This window comes from Recurvomyces mirabilis, assembly GCF_035927965.1.
Source record: "Recurvomyces mirabilis strain CCFEE 5264 chromosome Unknown scaffold_19, whole genome shotgun sequence".
NCBI lineage: Eukaryota > Fungi > Ascomycota > Dothideomycetes > Mycosphaerellales > Teratosphaeriaceae > Recurvomyces > Recurvomyces mirabilis.
The window spans coordinates 523,410-539,663 of NW_027041953.1; the positions used below are offsets into that span (position 1 = coordinate 523,410).

The following is a 16,254-nucleotide window of genomic DNA, read 5'->3' on the forward strand; positions in this document are numbered from 1 at the left end:
GTCGCGCCATGTGCCTTTTGGTTGCATTTCCTGTGATGCGAAGCACAGCCATGCACAGGTCGAACTCATGCGTTGGGTGCGCACAAGGCAATTGTGTTCAGCAAGTGATCATCGCCAGCTTCAGTGTGGCTGTCCCTCTAAGAGCTCTTGGAGAGACGAGGAGAGTATGTTCTTCTCGGATGACGATCATTTCGCTCGGTATGCTAGGCATAAAAGATTGCCAAGCTTCGAATGCTGTTCGTGGGACTACAAGGAACGGCCGTATGTGAGTCGAAGCTGTGTGCTGCGTCTCCAGCCCTTGTTTCGTCGTGACACGGCAATGGCTCTCACCATTGTTGTCAAATCTTCGGTGCCGATATGCCACGATCTCGGCCGCTAGAAGGATTGCAGAGGCAATCAAGCACGTTGCGCTTTGCGCAACATTGTTCGTCTTGTCATTACTGGCGTGGCCAACAGCAATTTCCCGGCACGTCGCCCACTGTGCCTCACATGCGGGTGATCGAGAACCATCCACTCTTCAAACAGTAATGTTCATGACGAGGTGCAGCCAGATACAAAGCTCGTCTGCATTGCGAGAATGCTGTGTGCATGAAATTTCCGACGAAATGGGTGGCGTGTTGCGGCCAAGACACGGCTCCGCTCCGACCAGAGCCCATGAGAAGGACATTTCTGTCAGATTTCCCTGTATATTTCCTGAAAGTCAACAAAGTACACTCCCATATTTTGCGAGAGGCTAAACCGCCACATCTATCCATGGCCTGCTGGTCGAAAGCGAAAGACTGCTGTGCCAGGGCTCGGACTACGGAGTAACACCAGCTGCATCGACATGCTGCTAACGATACACGTCTGACATGCACGTGAGAACACGTGCACCACGGATGTTCGCTCCAACCTGTATGCACGACTGCACGGCGTCCAGAATATGCCGGGTTTCGTACCTCACTATTGCTAACACATGCGTGTACCTGCATTCCCAGTCATCTGACATGGACCAACACAATATACTGGTGAGCGAGTTCGAGCTGAGGCCGATATATCAGGGAGGAGCTTGATCCTCCCTCCAACCAATTTGGTGACCAATCTAGTCATTCCATCGGCCTAGACAAGTGAAGGAGCATTGGAAATGACTTTGCATTGTAGCGTGTGCTCATATGCACCACGAGAAGCACGAACTTCACAACAGCTTTGTGCTATAGCGCACGCTTTCCGCATCTACGGATCAAGTGGAAGACTTTGCATACTTGCCTTATATGGTTTTCGATGCGCCTGGTTGATGCGGTGCCATAAGTCCTGGCCACTCCGTTGCACACAGCGAAAGGATATGGCTCGTCATCAAGGTGATACACTTGATGCACGCATGGAGACGCTAATTGTGTTCGTGACGGCTCATTGGACATCGTTCTGTATGACTCTGGACACTCAAGACGACTACGACTGGAGACTACACTTTTAGCCCGTTCGTGCTCCCCAATGCCATGAGGGCCACGGATCGTGCCTGAACTGTCTCCACGTTCGAGCATGCGTTCCTGCAGAGACCTGTTGAGTTATGCTGTGCGAGAGTGACCTTCATGGTTGTTCAAGTTGCTCAGGCACAAGTATATCTGCTGTTCCGTTGCTCGTCAGGACTGCCTTCGATGTACTAACGCTCTTCGTATCCCTCGTTCTACCTCTTCATCAAGCTTGTCTATCGTGACTGACCAAGTCGATCAGTTCCGTAGACATGGCAAGACTTCAGCTTTGCGTCGTGGCCTTAGCGTCATCGGCATTGGCCACCCCGTGGGTACGACTGCAAAAGCGCGGCGATGGTCCTCAGTCATATGGCGGGCATGGTGGCGGCTCCTGGGGCTCTTCCTCGTCGGCTACGGTCGGTCCTATTGGCTACAGCAGTGCCTCATCTACCTCCCTCGGAGCCGGCTGGGGCCAGAGCTCGACTTGTCAAGCTTCGACGGTAACAGAAGCCGGTGGGAAAGAGACAGTCCTTCCGCGCCCAGACAGTGCTGATGCCACATAGCTTCCACCGTATATATCACCAATACAGCGTCTGCTTCTTTCGCCACTCAGACCTTTCCCGGCATCAACAACACCGCCACAATTCTCTCGACAATCACAGCACCAGGCATAACGATCTATTCCACGTCCGTCGAAACCCTCCCTGGCACCACAATATATGCTACATCCGTCGAGACCCTGCCTGGGACAACGGTATATCCAGCATCGGTAGAGACTCTACCTGGTACCACGATTTACTCAACATCTATCGAGACGCAGCCAGGTGAGTGAGGTTGACTAGCCATGAAGACGAAAGCAGCCACAAAGGGCACCATGGATTGCGCCGCTGTATACTAGCACCTGCTGACATCCTTCCAGCGACAACGGAGACCGTGAACAACACGATCACTTCAGATTACACTTCCACCACGACGGTAAATTTGACAGCTAGAGGACGCTGAGCTCCCAGGCTGACCACAAGATCAGGAGTATGAAGCGCCGACTACGATCGTCGAAAGTACAATACTTCCCGGAACGATCATCACGTCCACGTCCGTCGTTTCTGGACCTAGTAAGTGTATCCGATAGCCCAGGGCTTACAATCCTCCTGATGCCAATTTAAGGCGGGCTAGATCAAACATTAGCTAATCATGCATCACAGTGCAAACCGAGACTGTCACAAGTACAGCGTGTGAAACGACAACAGTATATCCGCTCGCATATCGCAGTCTCTAGAATGCTTCTGACGATGAAACAGCTCACGCAGACCTTGCCTGGAACCACTAGTGTCGCCAAGATCACGGAGACTGCCCCAGGCACAGTAATAACCTCGACAGCATGTGCCGTCCTTGGTTACTCTTGGACTGGAACACTCGCTAACATCACCTAGCTGACCGAGTCTCCTTTGACTGTGACTGTCACATCAACGATCAATGGTACGTATAACTTTCTGATCGTGTCGGACTTGTGCTAAGCGCGTATCTTAGCTGGACCTCCTAACACCGTTCTCGTCACTGTGACAAGTCCGATCACGCAGTACAGCACCGTTTCTGAGGTATCGACCATCTCTGAAGTATCTACGATCACAGAGGTATGTCCAAAGCAATCCTTATAGTAGATGATCGAGCTGATTCCTCTAGGCGCCGTCCACGACCACACTATACGTCACTTCATCGATTACCGAAGAGTTGACGACGACCGTGATCTCAACTGCAGCGCCATCTACACAAACCGTCACAAGCTACGTACGTCATCTACCTCGTCCGGTTGGCCTACCTGAAGACCCGAGTGAGCTGACAGGTTGCCAGTCAACGGAAGAGGTCACGACGATATTGACCTCGCAAACTACTTTGCTGGTCACCGCACCTCCAATCCTCGAGACTATTACCGGCACTGTACGTGTGAGAAGCCGAATACACAATGCACCCGCTTACATACTGCCAGGAGACACTAGCGCCGTCGACGTCCATCGAGACAATCACCACATCGATCACCGAAGAATTGACCATTACTTCTACAGAAACGGCAGCTCCTTCTACTACAACTATCACGAGCACTGTACGTCATCAACCATGATCTGAATATGCTGCTGAAATACTGACATTAGTAGGAGACGCAGGCTCCATCAACCTATACCCAAGTTGTTACTTCGTCCATAACTGAGGTCCTTACAAGCACTGTAGTTTCGACTGCAGCTCCGTCAACAGCAACGGTAACAAGCATTGTGAGTGGACTGTGGTACAGTGGAGGACGGCCACAATGACTGACATTCGGCCAGGAGACACAAGCGCCAACGACTTATACACAGACCATTGTCTCGTCCATCACGGAGGAGCTGACGACGACTATAATCTCAAGTGCAGCGCCGTCCACACAAACTGTGATTAGCATTGTGTGTCTTAAGCGTGAAGATCCTTGGTGAGATAGAGCTAATATCGTGGCAGGAAACTCAAGCACCGACCACATTGACGAAAGTGATTACTTCTTCTATCACTGAGGCATTCACCTCGACGGTCACCTCATTCGCTGCTCCTTTGACTCAAACTATCACCAGCACTGTACGTACTGCTTCGGATGCAGAGTGATATGGGGCTAATGATGGGGTTTTAGGAGACTGAAGCGCCAAGCACCTATACCGAGATCCTTACTTCTTCGATCGTCGAAGAGCTGACAACAACTCTGACTTCTACGTTGGCACCGTCAACCGCTACCGTCATAAGCACCGTACGTACTCTTTGCACCTTCGGCGATGCGCCATCAGCTGAATTATTCTCAGGAAACACAAGCACCGGTCACCTACACGAAATTGATCACAGAATCCATCACCTCTCCTTACACTGTGTTCGTTACATCAACCGCTGCCCCAAGTACGGAGGTAGTCGTCTCTACTATCCAGGAGACACAAACCGAAGTCAGCGTGACCACATTGCCGGCGGTAAGTGCTTTCGCTACTGAGACAGATTACTTGACCGAAACAGTCCCAAGCTCTTGCGCTGCAACAGCAGCACAAACAGTCGTTGTGACGTCGTACAGCGTTTCGACTGCTCCCGGGGCTACAGTGACCAGTATTCTCACGGCGCCTGGCGGAGTCCAGACAACTACTACTTACGAGACGAGCACCTTGACGCTCTCCGGCTGGAATGTGACGTACACCGCAAGCTGCGCGTCTACGCCAGTAGGACCGGCTTTACCTACATACTCCACCACATACACTCGGACAGCAACTGAGACAGAAACCGAAAGCGGCCCTGGCAGTACTGTTTTCGCTACCATCACGCAATACAGTACTGTTGTCAGCAGCGGACCAGGTGAGTGAACCAACCTTGTGTTGAAATCTGTAGTATATGGTCTTGCTAATGACCATCAAGGTGCTACAGTCACAGAGTATTCTGCTACTACTGTCTTGGGTGGTAGTGCTACCATCACCGAGACAGAGTACAGCACTGTCGAGACTGGCGGCTCCAGTAAGTATTGTCAGGCATGGTAAAGTAGGATCGCATTCGCTTACGTCGATATAGCTGCCACAATTACCGAGCTCTTAATAACAACTGTTCTTGGTGGCAACGGCGCTACCGTGACCGAGGTCAGCACTGTTATCAGCACAGTGTCAGGTAAGCAGGCATACATGCTCACTAGCGATGACCGGCGATGCTGACTAGCATCAAGGTGCTACCGTGACAGAGATCTCATCTACGACTCTTGTTGGCAGCGGCAGCACCGCGACTGTGACAGAGTACAGTACCGTTGAGACTGGCGGCTCAAGTAAGCCGACCCTGATCATTCTCGTGGAGTCGCCTGCTGACCTGTGTATAGCTGCTACAATCACCGAACTCTCAACCAATACGATCCTTGGAGGTAATGGTGCCACCGTCACTGAGGTCAGCACTCTAGTCACCAGTATCCCAGGTACACTATTTCCATTGATAACTGCTCCTTGTCTTCTGCTAATGGATGTACAGCAGGAACAACAACCGAGTACTCTGCCACGACTGTCACAGCTGGCGCAACTACATTGACCGAGACCCTTCCAGCCTCCTGCGCCATCACTACAGCCTCATCCTCCTCGACGTTCTGGGTAGGCGGACCGGGAAGCTACGGACCAGGATCCTCGACCACGACCAAGGGTTGGCGTGCCTGATGGCGAGCCACGCAGCGAGACAGAAGTGATCTTCGGTCTTTTGACCTATCTTCAAGGTAGTAATACTTTTGCTTGACCTTTGGTGTGATAACGAGGTGAATGATGGCATGATCGCGCAATGCACAAAGCAGCGCTATGGGTTGATGGGCAAGAGGACGAAAAGTATACTTATGCATTACATACCGTAAAGCCAATCTTTTGTCCACGCGATTCCAATTCTCGTCCTTACGCCAAGACACGGAATCGGACAGGACGGATTTGCAGGTCCATGGACAGATCGCGTTGAAGATCTTTACGCTAGAACTAACCAGGCAGGGTGTTTAGATCATATGGTAGGAAGAAGTTGAAGTACATCGATTCGAATATCTTGCTATTGCTACTACAAATTCCGCTTGGTACATGGTACTGAAGACTCAGTCGCTGGAACGCTGCACCATAAATTTAGACAGGCAGCAACGTGTCCTCGTTACAACAATTAGCACGACGATCCACAGAATTCTCGCGAAGCAATCCTCCACCCCATTTTCAATGGTCAAACATAGCAGATCAGTGCCTTATTCACGCCAGTGCGCAAGCGGCCTTTGGCGCAGCATCTCCATTCATCAACCTTCGACATCACCCGGCGGCTCCGAAAGCTCAGCCTCATTGTCGCTGGGAATATCCATCACGTCCTTCTCCTTGCTCGCCCTCGTTGCTCGTGTACTCCTTTTTGGAGCGGCATGCGCAATCTTCTTCACTGCCGCCTTGTTCGCCGCTTTCGTAGGTTTGACCGGTTTCTGCTTCTCAGCGGTACGTGGTAGCGCCGGCGTGAGATCACTTGCCGGTGGAGTTGGACTTGTGACATTCTCCTTATTGGCCTCAGGGTCATTGTCGTCGTCGCTCTCATCACCCTGCTCAGCACCTTCGTCAGCTGAGCTATCGCTCGATTCGGCATAAGTCTTGATATTGGAAGCACGAGCGCTCTTGCGTCTGTCGGAAGATGGGATTGTATCCTCAAGCCTCCTCTTCGGTGTCTTGGCGGGCTTCGCAGCTTTTGAAGCCTTCTTGACAGGCAACCTCTTCTTCTCACCGCCTTCATTTTCTTCCTTCACCTTCTTCGAAGCAGGCTGCTTGATCGAGCTCTCAGCCTTGCGCTTCTTTGTCCTCATGCTGGCCTTGACGAGGTCTTCCAGATTCTCCGCGAGGTCTGCGGGTATGTAGTTCTTCTCCGCGATCTCCTGGGCTATGATATGGCTCGGGAGTGCAGCGAAGATACCACTCGGCATTCTTGCCTTGCCCGGATAGAGCTGTAGCGACCAGCCTTGAACGTCCTGGTAACACCTGATTGTGGCCTCGGCAAGGTCGGACATGACGTATAGATTCTCGCTCTTGTCAGGATCAATGCCATCCTGTACAGCTTTCAAGCGTTGTGCGAGGTGGTAGATCATGGGCAGGTTCTCCTGTGTAGCAACGTTCTTCAGGTAGAATAGGATATACTCCACGAAGTCTTCCAATTCCTCCGCTTCGCGGCTGAAGTCTTGGTGATGTGCTAGCAAACTCAGGAATCTCGCAAAGACGGATTCGATCGCTGTATCCTTGGCCTTGGTAGAAAGAGTAGCCCTTGCCTTCAACCAGGTGGCAGTCGGCTCAAGGATGGCCCTCTGTGGCTCGAAGGCATACAAGAAGACGATGGCATAGAATCTGTTCGGCAACCTTGCTTGTCCAAGGTATTTGCGAAGCGTCCTCACAATACCCCTCCGCACTTCCGGTAGGTTGTCTTGCGCGACGCGTGCTAGTCGATTGAAGTCACCCGGCGTGAAATACTGATCGATAGCTCTGTTGCACGATAGCTTTAAAAGCTGGTTCGCAGCCACGAGGCGTAGATGCGATCTATGATGTCTTGCCGTGATGTCGGTTTTGGACAGCTCACCCTCTTTCTCGACCAGTGTGTTGAGAAACTTATAGACATTCACAGCTGCTGAAGCAATCTCGTCCTGTGCGTCGTCTGAGCTGCCGCTGTTGACTATCCCTCGAAGACCATTGACAAGGATCTTTATAGCCCAGAGCTTTGAAGCAAGATCATCATTGATCGCATCCGACCATTCCGCCTCGCTAGCACTGTCCATGGTTCGAACTTGACCTAAAATGTTGGCAGCCGCGATGGCCATAATTTGGTCGGAGTGATCTGCCGTGTCCTTGTAGGCAATCAACCTGAGCTGGCTGATGGCAGCAAGTCTGGCAAGGAAGCACTCCGCGCCATAGTCAAAGTCCGTAATGGCATACCCCAGAATGTCCTTGATGTACATTTCCTTCTTGTCGGCGGATGCGACAATGACCGTGACAGCATGCTTGGCAGCCTCGGGAGGCGATCCATATTTCGCAAAAGCCGTCATGGCTTTATAGAAATCCCGATCTTGCGGCATGTCCTCCGGGAAGCGCTGTGCGAAGCCTGCGCACGCTTTCAGCTCGTCGACCGCAGAAGGCTGGTTTGGCGTCTTTACAGTCGGTGCTTGCTTTCGCAGCCCATCACACATCTCGCGAATGTGAACTCGAAAGACGTCTGGCGCATCGGCAGAGATCTGCTTCAGGATGTCGTGAGCAGCACTACCAAGGCCCTTCATATCTGAACGAGCTGTGGCCATGATTGTGGGCATGTGACTTCGGTTGTAGACCAGGTTAGACAGCGAGCGTGTCAGCGGTAGAACAGTGTTGAGCACCGTGAGCATGCCACTAGGTGCGTCCTCCAGCCGCTTAGTCAATTCCTTCGTGGCCTTGACAATTTTCCGATAGTCGCTGTCAGGCGCATAGCAGAAGCGAATGAGCTGATAGCTGCGCTTGTCATGATGCTTGGCGAACTTCTTGAGATCATCGGAGGCAATTTGAGGTTCTGGATCGAGCTTTGACAAAGCCTCGATCATTGTATTGAGTTCATTCCTAGCAGCCTTGTCATCGATATCATGTTCCTTGTCCGAAGTGCCATAGACCAATGTGCATGCATTCAGGTACTTCTCCATGTACTTTGCCTTGCCAATAGACTGGTGCTGAAGTGCGAAGAACACTTTGCGAGCCTTCTCATCAAGGTCGCGAAGCAATGTAAGAACGCGTTCTGCGCGGATAGCATCGGGATCCTGATCCTCCTGCAGTACTTGGCTGTCGGCCACACGCTGCGAGTCAGCAGTAGGTTGCCTGGCTTTGAGTGGTGGGAAGCCTACAGGCAGCAGTGACTCGTACAACACGCGCTGCACAAGCGCATTGAGTTCGCGGTCGTTGATATAGACGGCGTTGAATATGTTCGTGGCAATCGGACTGAATAAGTCGCGAGCTCGATCACTGCCTTCCGCCATGGCACCAGAAGCAACACCCCATATCCGTGCTAGCAGCTCCACAGCAGCAACTCGTACATTATGCTTGCGATCCTTGATTCTCTCGACTAGGTTGTGGAGTACCGAGCCTGTCGTGTTGGCACCTCCGTGCTTCCCAACCTTTTCCTGGAACGTATTGAAGTCGAACCCGCCGACCGCCTGCACCGCTGCAAGCCGTACACGCTCATCAATGTCTGTTAGCAAGTCAGACAAGTACCGTAACAAGTCCGTCTCCTGGTCTGTGTCCAGCCCTTTGCCTCCTCCTGACGTCGACAGGATGCGACCAACGGCTGTTGTGAAAGCACTTCGTACTTGAGGATTCTTATCCCGTCGCCTGTCAATGAAGCTTTTATATGCGCCTGGATAGACAGAGGAGAATGCGTGTGGTGCTGCAGGCACTAAGAGCGGATTCTCGGGTGGTATATTCGCGTCAGATGGTTCAAGACTTTGAGATGGATATGCTGCAGGATCGAGGAAAAGCGGTGGAGGTGGACCTGTAGCCCCAATGCCAGCCGCCATGTCTCCTACAGTCTGAACTGCCATGGTGCGCAGCTGGACGTTCTCGGCGCTGACCTGGCTTTCCATCTGCGGAATGATGTTACGGATGACATCGGGTGATGACCGCCATAGCTCGCGTAAAAGGCGATGTGCTTTCTCAACCTCTCGTATATCGTCTTCGGCTGGTGGCGTGATCATGCCGTCATCCGACTCGTCTTCGCTCTCGTCGTGTGTGCGCTTCCTGCCTCGCGACTTGAAAGGCTTGACTGCGGGAAGGCTCTCAGACGCATCTATGAGCACCGAGCTGAAGTATTGTCCTACAGCTCTGCTCATCGTGTCTGCGCAAGTGTTGCAGACGGACCGTGCCATGTTATACGCCGGAGACACTTCTCGGACCACGATGGAGGAGGTCGGAGCACCACCCTTCTTCTTGACCGAGCTGAGCGTCGCCGGATCAGCTCGTAGGAACTGTGCAAGTATGATGTCTACAGCACCGGTGGGTAGAACGGGACATTCATCCACGAGCGTACATAGCATATTCGTCATGTGATACTCCACGTTCTTGCCAATCTGCTCTCTGTCCGCCCCTTTCACATTGCCAATCATGACATCGAAGCAGTTCGTGAAGAGGTTCAGAACGAGGGCGTCAGATCCGGGGATATCCGTAAGCAGGACGATACTCTTGACTGTTGTCAACGACGTCAAAATCAGAAAGTGCTGTTGGTTGTATGGATCTCCAGGACTGGCAAGAGCGGGGATCACGTGCGACACAAAGAGATCAAAGATCTGCTTCAGCTGTGCACTCTTGTATGGCGCATCCGGTGCGAGAAGTTTGAACATCTCGACTATGTTGAGAAGCGTCCATGCTTTCACTCCTTTATCCTTGTGGCCTAGCAATTGCACATTCGCGAGCTCTTGGGCTTTGGGTACGAGTGTTTCGCGGTCGGCTTCACTCTGGTCCATAGGCTGCAGCTCCTCGTGCAACGTTCTCAGTCGTCGTAGCAAGTCGCTCACCGGTATCGGCTTGCCGGAGCGCCATGTCAAGGCCTCGTCAAACTGTAATGTGTTGGCCGGGTCCTGCATGACATCTTCCATTGCCTGATCTGACACCCCAGGCTCCTCTTCAACGGGGTCCGGTGCTGCTGCTCGCCTGCGGCCACGCGCCATCTTGTGTTACTTTGCTCGTGATCGTGCGCAGAGTGATGGCACAGTATTTGGGTCAGTATCTTGAGGCGAATATATATCGCGACTGCATGATAGATCGATCTTCAGAGTATCGAATGACGTTTCGAAGCTTGACGCGCTGACCACGCGATTTAGGTTGCCGCTAGAGCAGCTAGCGTGATTGAACGTGCTTTACACTTTCACGTATATCTTTTCACATACGGGTCTGACAGTGAAAGCAGCTTGAGGAATAGTGCTTTAAGACTGGATCGCAGAGGGGTGAAGACTGCAAAGACGTGAAGCCTGCGATCAAGACCGACGTTGTGGCGCCGTTTTCTATAGATCTTGTGCCGGGCTGGACACTTAGCCCAAGGGTCCCGTCTATGGCAGAAATTTGGTTCGACACAGCATTATCCTCGATTTGCTGCAAGCACCGACCAGTGCCAAGCCACCCCTCACAGGAATGCGAATGGCTCATGGAGTCATGGCCGGAGGACATTGTCACTGCCTCCCTGCCATTTCTATCATCAAATGCAGAAATCAAGAGGCTCCTCATCGTCCTGAAAGATGACAGTATCAACCTGAAAGATCTCGATCCACTTCTGAACATCCTCGCCATTCGACCACTTCTTGATCGCGATATTGCCCCTCTTGCTGCGCTTCGTGCTGGGGTTGCCAGGAAATCTGGTGAAGTCCACGAGACGGGTGTCCATGCTACGGGTCAATTCAGTAGATGATCTAGCAATGAACTTTTCGTTGTGCTGGTTGGGTTTACTTCTCTTCCATCTACGCGGGTGCCCACAGAGAGCGATACGGCTGGCTCTTCATGATGTTAATCATATCGATATGGCCGAATAGCAGGTCAAGCAGCTTGTTGATGACCTCACCACACGTGAAGGTATGGGTGTGCCAGTACTATGGATCAGCATGCTCGATAGGGCAAGAGGCGTCCAGACGACTAAAGCAGATGACGAAGATGTGCCATCTGTGTTGATTTTGCACAATGTCGAGTTGCTGTAGGACACGGATACTGCCTTCATCCTTGCCGTGGATGAAGCGAAGCTCACGGAACTTCTCACTACACTCCAGACGGATCGAGAGCGTGTTGTTGCCAATCTCAGGGCGGCCTTTACACTTTTGAGGCGTTTTGTCGCCCTTCGTCGTGTTCTTCTGAGGCTTCGCTTTTCGACGCTTCTGTGGAGTGAGCTGCTCGAGCTCTTCTTGTTCGGGTTTGTAGTCGCTGATGTTCATGCCGATGTGGTGTGATTGACATCAAGCCATACGATATATGGGGACACATCCTTCGAGTTGTCGATCCGCCAGAGTCGTGAGTGACCTTGGTCTTTACACGCACAGATCATGCTCTGAGGTGAAACCTGCATCGCGCCTTCCTATCGTGGCTTCGGCGTTTGTAGGCATGTGGTTCGGACTCTTTCATCATCCATACAAATACCCTCTTCGCTCCCCCATCCGTGCACACAGCCAACTTCGCACTTTGGCGGACTTCAGATAAGTACAGATACTTCGGGGTCATAGTAAGTGCACAAGGATAGTCTTGGTTTACTCAGGCTATTAGAGACAGTTGCAGGACGCTCAACGAAGAGCGTACTCCAGGGACTGATGGCCCAAAGGTCACCACGCATCACTGGCGCTCAGCCTCTGACACTATACCATCGCCCGGAACTGGTTCGTTCGCCTGGTTCCATTAAGAAGCCTTTACAGCATCGAGCACGGGCTAGGGCGATAGGACACTAGACTATTCTTCGACACTGGCATGTCCGGGCTTTTCATTCCGGCTTTCGTGCCCGAGCTCTGGAATCTTGTAGGTAGCGAGTGTGGTTGGGCGAACCTCACTTGTCCCTGGACCTGTGGGCTGGCGATGATTGAGATTCCAGGACTTGCGATCGTGCAAGAGTGCGATGTCTTACCACGACTCCTGTGTGAGTCAGTGTGGTGCTGCCCATCTTATACATGTTGTGCTGCCATGCTTTCTTGTCCGTCGATCGATTTGATGAATGTCACAAGCACAGTCCAAAGCTTTCGAGTGTAGCAGTCCAGCCTTCCTTCTGTACAGCCTGTCGACTTATTATGCAGGAAGACATGGCCGTCTTCATGCTCTCAGCGCGATATTGAGCGTATGGGAAAGAAGCTGGAGTGAAGTGCAGCGATGAAGTGCTAGTCCGAAAGGGGCAGCTGTCGGATGGAAAACCACTCGTCATCCGCTCCTCGATGGTTATGCACGATCATGATGTTCCATGTCAGCTGTATCCCACTGCCATAGGCATAGACGACATAACCTTGTCTTGTTACAAAATTGGCAGGCTTCAATCTCTATGGCATTGCCAATATGACACAAATATCACCTTTGCTAGCTGTGCCGCCAGAGATCCGCGAGCTGATTTACCGAATCATCCTCCATCCAGATGCTAGTAGGCATTACCACGATGACGAGTACACGTCTTACGACTACACACCAGCACTCGTGCTATTCCGCATCAACAAGCAGATTTACCACGAGTCACGAAAGATTTTTCGAGATCTGAACACGTTCATCCGCATCGAGACGCCGTGGCCCGAGGCACAGCAGCATGTAGCAGCAGAGGGCCATGTTCCGATGATAGCATGCGGCACAAGAGCTGCTCGGTTTGCTGGATACAGTATGCGCGTACGAATCGACGCTCCAGAAGTACCCATGGAGATTGGTGACGAGCAGATGTTCTTGGTGTTGCTGAACGATCTGACGTCGTTCGCGAAAATGTGGTACTACAGTAATCTATCACACCCTGGTCTCAACCCACAGCTACGATTGACCTTGGACCTACATGACCCATTCACGCCCGATTACGAAGAGAAGCGCATGCTCAAGGGTCTCCAGCGCAAGCTCATCCTCCCCTTCGGCCAGGTGCGTGACCTCCGCGATATCATTGTAACGGGCGACCCCAAACCCTTCCCGTCGATCGAGGCCGAAATGCGGGAAGAGCAAGCGAGACCTCAGCTCTCACCTGAACACTGTCTACGAGAAGGCACTCGCCTGAAACAGCTCGGTAACGACGAACTGAAGAAGGGCAACTATCAAGAGGCACTTCGAATCTACAACGAAGCTTGGCTAGCTATTCACGTCGTGATAGCAGGGCACAAGCGTCATATCCATGCTGACCGGTATTTCAGCCGAGAGCTACGGGAAGAGCCATATATTGGCAAGAATGGACAGACTGAGCGTCTCATTCTTCGGGTGCAGCTTGTGGCGAACACATGCCAAGTATTCCTCAAACTTCATGACTATGCTGAATGTGTGTTCTGGGGTAAGCGAACAATCAACATGTTGCGCGAAGCGGTGGGTGCAGATGTCAGGCAGGATATATCACCCGAGGATGAAGTCATACGTGGCTTCCCAGCTGCAGACCAGATGGGTAAAATCTACTATCGGACTGCTATTGCGCTGAAAGAACTGGACAATAGTGATGAGGCACGGAGGCTACTAAGAGTGGCAATACAGTACTTACCACGAGACAGACCAGTGCAGGAGGCGCTGTCATCGATATCGTTGCGACTGGGCTGAAAGCTACGACAATTCGAGAGGGATGTCTATGCTGTTTGCTGCGAACGGCTAGCTGCTTCTTAACACAAGTGGCGTCTCTTATTGCTGAGAACCATTGGCTCACTCTGATCTGACCGTCACGGTGGAATAGCCCGATCCGTACAAGGCCGATAACGAGTCTGCCTTGAGAACCTTCATGCTCGACAAGCTCAACTAACACGGAGCACGAGTTGAAGGGTGCCTCGTAGTCCGCTTGCCCCAACCGCACTTCAGCCATGTTATGTTTAGCCGTCATGCCTGGACTACCCTCGAGAAAGAGCGTCACCTCAACGGCGACGGCGGCCTTCCACACACTTACGATACAGCTCCGGCTGAGAACAAAGGTATTCCGGTCTTGATCTTCGACGCAAGTGGGCCGGGTGGACGATTACCTGTGGTCGAGCTCGATGCTCTTGCTAGCTTTGGCAAGTATCATGAGCTATGTACTTTCATGTTGAGTGGCATGAACACGCCAGAGATGGAGAGGCGGTATACAATCGTGCCTTCGAAGCTTCTGAACTTTGTGGAGATGGATGGGAAAATGGTGCAATTTGTGTTCAAGGACTCCAAGATGTCTCTCGAGGGTCTCATGGTAGAGAAGGGCCGTGCATGGGACTGGCTTGCGGTCGGCGGTATTTGAAGCCCAAATACGCATCTCATCCAGCCACTCGTGAAGAGAGGCCTGCATAAGACTCACTGTTGTGGCTGTGGTTTGGCAAGGCAAGACCGACAGGATGTCAGAACAAACCTAGTCTTGCTTTCCACTGCGACCTGCAGATCAAGCTGTACATCTTGAGCTGATACAAAGATTTGTCTCACGTAGCAGTCGCCTTACACGTATGACAGCATGCATGACTACAAAGACCTTCCTAGTTCCCCTTCAACTAGAGCAAACAGCTTGTCCACTCGAGACAATGGAGTGAACTTCCTGCACCAGACACCATCAAGATATCTCTTAAGCAGCCATCACGTTCTGTTGCAATGCCCACCAAGCATTCATGACATCCGCGTTCCACCAGTCGCTCAAGCAAGCCGCCACGGACCCACCTCGCTATTTGCTCAAAGCCTGGAAAGCAGCGTCGGGAGGCGATGCCGAGTACAACACAGAGGAAGCAATTACACCTAGTGGCTATTGGCGGCCATCAGATGGACCAACGGCGATCCAGGACTTGAATGGGGATATTTACAAGAAGCTTTACGTGAATCACTTCAACCCCGAGAAACGACTACCAACAGTATTCTCCACCTGGACTGTGTCATGGGCAGCAATGGTGAGATGCGCCGCTTCGCTCCAGTGCTAGTCAAATGAGATACACGTCAGTGTGCTGAATACCAAGAAACTTTTGCAGAAACTGGACGGCGGAAATGAGTCCGTGAACTTGGTGATCTTGACAACTTATCCAGGGTTGTTCGCTGCAAGTGGTGTAGGCCATGAGTACGAGTTCCTGGTCTTCGGTATCGTCCCAGGCTCCACATTCACGACGAAGAGCATGGCAGATCTGAAACAAGCGGCAGGTATGAGACGCGTGCAGACGCCAGACGGCAGCATGGCTGGCTGGCGGATGCGGTGGGTAGACGACAGAACCATGCTTATGGAGAAGCAGCTCCAAATCGTGCAGCGTCTGGGTAACCTGTTCGGCACGAATTCCGAATTGGCAGTGATGTGCCACGTCGCCGGAGCCACTCTGGACAAGTTCCTCAAGACAGACACGGGCATTGACAAGCTCGCTGAAAGGCTGATGGGCAAATGCTCAGGCGTCCCGGACGACTGGTCGGTGGATCCGGCATACAGCTGACTTGACGTGAGAAGATTATGTGCGAGTATACCAGGTGGGAATGTGACTGCCGTGGTCGACAAGGGAGACGTCAAGAAAGCTGTGAGCATCATCGCAGCAATCGAGGCTATTCTTGGCGGAGAAGCGTAAATCTTTATGTCGGAAGCCATGGCAGAGTCAAAAGATTTTACGATCGCAGGTGAGGCCGGAGAAGTTGCAGGTGTTTAGCAAGGTGTACTGGAGAACATGCGAGTATGGAGGAATATGGCTTCG

The 16,254-nt window shown here is 52.1% G+C and overlaps 5 protein-coding genes across 5 annotated transcripts; 3 read left to right on the forward strand and 2 right to left on the reverse strand.

Moving 5' to 3' along the window:
• Positions 1-2,725: 2,725 nt before the first annotated feature.
• Positions 2,726-5,626, forward strand: LTS14_007240 (uncharacterized protein; the record flags this gene model as incomplete). Its single annotated transcript, XM_064839932.1, has 16 exons — positions 2,726-2,809; positions 2,879-2,924; positions 2,976-3,079; positions 3,129-3,233; positions 3,297-3,383; positions 3,433-3,546; positions 3,599-3,712; positions 3,767-3,880; positions 3,933-4,046; positions 4,099-4,212; positions 4,265-4,796; positions 4,857-4,952; positions 5,007-5,099; positions 5,155-5,250; positions 5,302-5,394; positions 5,448-5,626. 16 exons carry the CDS (start codon positions 2,726-2,728, stop codon positions 5,624-5,626), a joined length of 2,085 nt encoding a protein of 694 aa, XP_064692691.1.
• A 602-nt stretch (positions 5,627-6,228) lies between these two features.
• On the reverse strand, positions 6,229-10,632 carry PDS5 (Sister chromatid cohesion protein pds5; the record flags this gene model as incomplete). The annotated part of the gene is made up of 1 exon (XM_064839933.1): positions 6,229-10,632. One exon carries the CDS (start codon positions 10,630-10,632, stop codon positions 6,229-6,231), a length of 4,404 nt encoding a protein of 1,467 aa, XP_064692692.1.
• A 524-nt stretch (positions 10,633-11,156) lies between these two features.
• Positions 11,157-11,880, reverse strand: LTS14_007242 (uncharacterized protein; the record flags this gene model as incomplete). The annotated part of the gene is made up of 2 exons (XM_064839934.1): positions 11,157-11,445; positions 11,546-11,880. 2 exons carry the CDS (start codon positions 11,878-11,880, stop codon positions 11,157-11,159), a joined length of 624 nt encoding a protein of 207 aa, XP_064692693.1.
• Positions 11,881-12,976: 1,096 nt separating this feature from the next.
• Positions 12,977-14,846, forward strand: LTS14_007243 (uncharacterized protein; the record flags this gene model as incomplete). The annotated part of the gene is made up of 2 exons (XM_064839935.1): positions 12,977-14,124; positions 14,456-14,846. The coding sequence occupies 2 exons, from the start codon at positions 12,977-12,979 to the stop codon at positions 14,844-14,846; spliced, it is 1,539 nt and encodes a 512-aa protein (XP_064692694.1).
• Positions 14,847-15,204: 358 nt separating this feature from the next.
• Positions 15,205-16,002, forward strand: LTS14_007244 (uncharacterized protein; the record flags this gene model as incomplete). The annotated part of the gene is made up of 2 exons (XM_064839936.1): positions 15,205-15,477; positions 15,556-16,002. 2 exons carry the CDS (start codon positions 15,205-15,207, stop codon positions 16,000-16,002), a joined length of 720 nt encoding a protein of 239 aa, XP_064692695.1.
• Positions 16,003-16,254: the final 252 nt, after the last annotated feature.